Source organism: Anarhichas minor, unplaced genomic scaffold (genome assembly GCF_050575085.1).
Source record: "Anarhichas minor isolate MPS153535 unplaced genomic scaffold, ASM5057508v1 ptg000003l, whole genome shotgun sequence".
In the NCBI taxonomy this organism is placed as follows: Eukaryota; Metazoa; Chordata; class Actinopteri; order Perciformes; family Anarhichadidae; genus Anarhichas; species Anarhichas minor.
The window spans coordinates 16,019,055-16,023,970 of NW_027466449.1; the positions used below are offsets into that span (position 1 = coordinate 16,019,055).

Below are 4,916 nucleotides of genomic sequence, written 5' to 3' on the forward strand. Positions count from 1 at the left end.
TAGAAATATGCAGGCGTTCCAGGGGGCCTGAGAGGGGGATAAAGAGTCCTGAGGGTCTCTTAAACATACACAATGTGCACATCAGAACATGCACAGTATACAAACTGGATCCAGTACATGGCTCTAAAAGTATGATTAGTCAACCGGAGCCTGGTGTAAAACTATGTTAACTCATGAATGTGTTCTGCTTTGTGCACACATACATGTTCTGTCCAGCTAAACAACACCAGCCTCTCATTTGTAAACTGCCTGTGGCACTTCAGAGATAAGATTTAGTCGGAAACAAACACAAAGTTGATAGTTCGAGCAGCCAATCGGGTACACTATGTGGCCTCTATAGAAAACACAAGTAATTTGGATACATTTACACAAATTCTGTATACACGGGCACCAAAAAGTAGTTACAAACTGTATTTACAACGATGCAAGAGATGGTAGAAAAATACATAAACATTCAGCTACAGTATTCGACTGAATCTTGCAAAGTCGTTCCATTGGTTCTATCAGCGCATTTCCAAATCAGCTTCCAGTTTTCCACAGATGACCGTGGAGTCACAGAGAAAATACAAAAATAACACTCTGGCTCTTCTCTTGTTCAGGATTACTCCACTCCTTTCATGAACTCCAAGAACTCTGTAGAATTAAGGGAAGACATGGTTAGCAAATAGGTTCTGCGCCCCAAAACAAGATGCTTTTATCAAGTAAATGTCTTCTTTGGCATGTGTTATGGTGGAATGAGTGTCAGAGCATTTGCTCTACATAACTGTTTCACCCCTCACCACTTTACATTTCAAACTCCTCACCATCATAGTCAATTTTGCCGTCGTTGTTCTTGTCCCCGTCTTTCATCAGCTCCTCGATGTCGTCCTCGGTAATTGCCTCTCCTGTAGATTCCAGCATCATTTTGAGCTCGTCCAGGTCAATGTAACCATCTGCGTTCCTGCAAAAATCAAAAGGGAGTGAAATATATTAATGCACATAACAAAACCTGAGTTAAGCTTCACAGATGGCAGTGGAGGAGGTGGCGTGTTTGTGTGTGACATGTGACTGATCATATCTTTAAGGGTTTGGGAACCATCATTGTTAGAGAGAGGGGGAGAGAGAGAGAGAGAGAGAGAGAGAGAGAGAGAGAGAAAAAAAGTTAGTTCTTTGATGCTAAGACGAGGTGTCTGGCTCACATCGAGTGGGTGTTTTAAATATTCTGTGCTGTCAAAAAGGATTACGGAGCAAACAGCATGCCGTACGCTGCAGAGCCGCCTGGCATTTTGTCAGTACTCATAATTGCACATGAGGGGCATACTTTGCTAGAGGTACTCCATGAGGAAATCCATCACCAGTCTGTGGTGATTTTTTTTTTTTAACTCCGTCAAGTTTACAGTATCTTAAGCTTTTAAAAGTCAATGGGGCAAACTTGCAACAGGTTTTAAAAACTCACTTGTCGAACATGCGAAACAGCTCCGCCAGTTCCTCCTCTGACTTCCCTTTGCTGTCGTCCTTCATGCATCTCACCATCATGACCAGGAACTCGTCAAAGTCCACCGTGCCACTCCCTGGACACAAACAATGCACTTCATCACATCACCTCAGTCCACACTGGATAGACTTTCATACTAACCACCAGAACTCCAATTAACAGAAATCAAAACACAGTATTGGAACCTGCGATATTTACTGTATACTACCACAAAATACCTGTAATTTACATGGGGGAAAACTACAGATTGGGCCTTTAAATGTCCCTTTATGTGGCCTTAGTTCCACTATTTGCAGCATGACATATTCAAAGCTTTATCAAGCAAATCCAGGATGCTACTTTTTATGTTTCATCATTACAGCACATAGATAATTCAAGTTGACTTGTGCATCATCTGATACGCATTTCCCTTTAATTCAGCCCGACACATCTTGTTGTGTGTAAGACCCTTGACAATCGTTTGACATTAAGAGCTCAGAGGGTTTGAACCGAAGCCTGTCTGCACCGCATGATTGTGCAATGATGGACCTGCCGGCTGCTCCGTGGAGACGAGGAGGTCGGCGGCAATCAACCAGTCATTTAGTTTGTTGTGCTGTTAGCGCCGGGGTGTTTTGATTTACCGTCTTCGTCCACCTCGTCAATCATCTCCTGCAGCTCCTCCGGTGTGGGGTTCTGGCCTAGCATCCTCATCACCTTCCCCAGCTCCTTGGTGCTGATGCAGCCGTCCTCCGCATCTTGTACGAAGATGTCAAAGGCGGCCTTGAACTCTGCAACGCACAGGACATGATATGAATGCGATGGACAGGGTGAGCCACACTTTTGCAACCAGCTGTCAACATTACGGACAATGTGCAGATGAATTAATTCATATTTGGAAAAATAAGTGACTTTCTGATGTATTCTTTAAGAGATTTACATTTACATGTGTACAGTCTGAGAGATTGTGCAGTTCACGCACCATTTTTCTGTTCGTCTGTCAGCTGCTCAACCTGCAAGAAGTAAAAAGTATAAGTAGTAAATGCTTTGGTTATCTGATTGTACCAATGTGGGCATTCAGTATATTCTGTACATTCTCAGAAACTGTCTGTTTAAATGTCTTACTCATGCATTTCATACCAATGCTCAAAAAAAGTGTTGCACTTCTTATGGAAATCAGTTAATTAAGATATCTGAACTAGATTATCTGTTTTGGTGACTTTTCAGTCAAAAAAGGTAACATCTTTGACCCACACACTGGGCCATCCTTGACAGAACCTATATATCATGTGAGAGCCAGTAAGAGGAGGAGTTAAAAATAAACAGACAGGATCAGGAACCACAGATAAAGGACACAATACACAGTGCTTTAAATTAGCATAGCTGTGGATCTGGCCCAACAATGGAACAGTAATCCTGGAAAAGCTACCACGAATGAGAGAGGGAGACAGCTGCTTATGTAAGAGTTATTGTTTGTCGTCCGCTATAAATTAAACACAAACACATGCAGACACTCATACACACACACACATGGTTGTGATATATGAAAAAAAAAAATTCCATCGAAACAAACAATTGTACATTCCTGTGTGTGCTCCCTTTACTGTCTCAGCTGCACCCCTCACTCTGGGTTGTGAGGGACGGGACAGCCGGCTGACCGTCCGGGCGGAGATGGACAGACAGCCGCAGCCACACGGCTTTCGGGCTCACAGATAATGCTGGAATTCAGTCGCGGGGGGTTTATCTAAACCTGAAGCCCTTCTCTGGCACCAGAGGACCACGGACGCGAAAGCATCTGAGCAACCGGCCAAAATTAGCCATGTGAAGGGGGGGACCGTTCCATTTGAAGTCATGAATGAAGCAGCACGACGCGGACCAGCGACCTGTCCTGCCAGTGACCTCCTGAGTGGCTCCTATCAGCTCTGATAGGTGCTGAAGTAAGAGAACATCTAGAGACATATATGGTGTCGGGGCTCCTCTGACATCAGCTGGTGATGGAGGCGATGTGCTGCGCAAGCAGGAATTTGTCAAGTAAGATGTCAGATGAGCAAAGTGATGGGGGACTTTTGTATACGACACATATACAAGTGCCAGAATATTCCATGCAACGACTACTTAAACAGGACGGAGTAAAAGACTTAAGTCACTCATTGTAGGCAACAAATGTTAGGGATTAGGGTTTGAGATGCAAAACAACATCACCCTCATACCAAATTTAGTTCACACACACACAGATTTATTCTTTTGGGGAGCATCCAACAAACTAAAATCAGAGGAAGCCAGTCGTGAGAGGACGTACCGCTGCCTTGTAGATGTCGTTCATGTTGGAGGCTCGTCTGCTGCCTGTCGCAACGGCGTCCTGGCACAGAGGAAGGAGATTCTGTCCAGCTCAGGGCAGGACACTGGCCTCATCCTGAGAGGGTTTTATAGCAGGAGCCTGGCACTGTCTGGTCCCCCCCCCCCCCCATCCCCATCCCTCCCCACCACCCCGGACCCCAGCCTCCCCTCTGTTTTGTGCCTCGGCGTGTGTCCACGAGCGTGTGTTTGTGTGTCATTTGGCCAATCTGTCACAATCACCCGGCTCAGATAAAAATGCAGCAGCTCTTAGGGGGCATACTTTGGATTGGAATGAAGTGAGGGGGGCATGGTGAAGCCTAATCTCCAGGGAGGGAGCTATAGAGACACTCAACATTCCTCCAGACCTGGACCAGAGACACAGAGGGCTCTGGAGAGTGAGAGTGTGTGTGCGTGTGTGTGTGTGTGTGTGTGTGTGTGTGTGTGTGTGTGTGTGTGTGTGTGTGTGTGTGTGTGTGTGTGTGTGTGTGTGTCTGACGCGGGGGTAGCAGAGAAGGTAAGAGGGTGGAGGCCAGGATAGACTACAGCCAGCTGACCGTGAAAGGAGGAGAGAGAAGGAGGGCAAATCTGTGGAGTGAAATATAGACTTTTCATGGCAGACATTTTGACTCATCTCACAGTGAATAGCACAGGGGTAAGTAATAACATTAATGATGGTTCCATTCCATTTAAGGCTCCTAACGAGCCATGCCAGCGCCCGACACTGGACATGGAGCACCTAAATGGAATGCAGCCATAGTTTATGTTATTTGTTACACCTGTGCTTTTATTGCTGTCACACGTTGACATATCTGCCGGGAAAGAGGACTTTTAGGTAAATCACCTTTTTTTGCAGCTCACGGGGCATTCTCGTGTTGTCTGTAGAGAAAGAGACAAAAAAAGAAGATAAAAAGAAAGGACCCACTCACCCAAATAAAAAAAATCACATTCTGTCACTCACCTTCAGGGTTTTGAGGTTTTCGCCTCAACCCCAATACAATAGAAGTGAATCAGATTTTGTTTCTGGCTCTTACAGCACTGAAGACGACATTATCTTATTATAAACCTTGAAGCATCTCTTTTAGAAGCAATGTTCAACAGCTTCCACTGGACCTTTTTCTTATTTTACTGA

General features: G+C 45.0%; 1 protein-coding gene across 2 annotated transcripts; it reads right to left on the reverse strand.

Moving 5' to 3' along the window:
* Nucleotides 1-601: 601 nt before the first annotated feature.
* On the reverse strand, nt 602-3,773 carry tnnc1a (troponin C type 1a (slow)). Of its 2 annotated transcripts, XM_076092144.1 has the most exons (6): nt 3,750-3,773; nt 2,433-2,463; nt 2,095-2,241; nt 1,436-1,550; nt 804-940; nt 602-633 (listed from the first exon to the last, which is right to left on the reverse strand). In XM_076092144.1, the coding sequence occupies exons 1-6, from the start codon at nt 3,771-3,773 to the stop codon at nt 602-604; spliced, it is 486 nt and encodes a 161-aa protein (XP_075948259.1). The 2 variants fall into 2 exon arrangements, with proteins under 2 accessions (XP_075948259.1, XP_075948258.1); XM_076092143.1 differs by lacking the exons at nt 2,433-2,463; nt 3,750-3,773 and adding an exon at nt 2,464-2,527.
* Nucleotides 3,774-4,916: the final 1,143 nt, after the last annotated feature.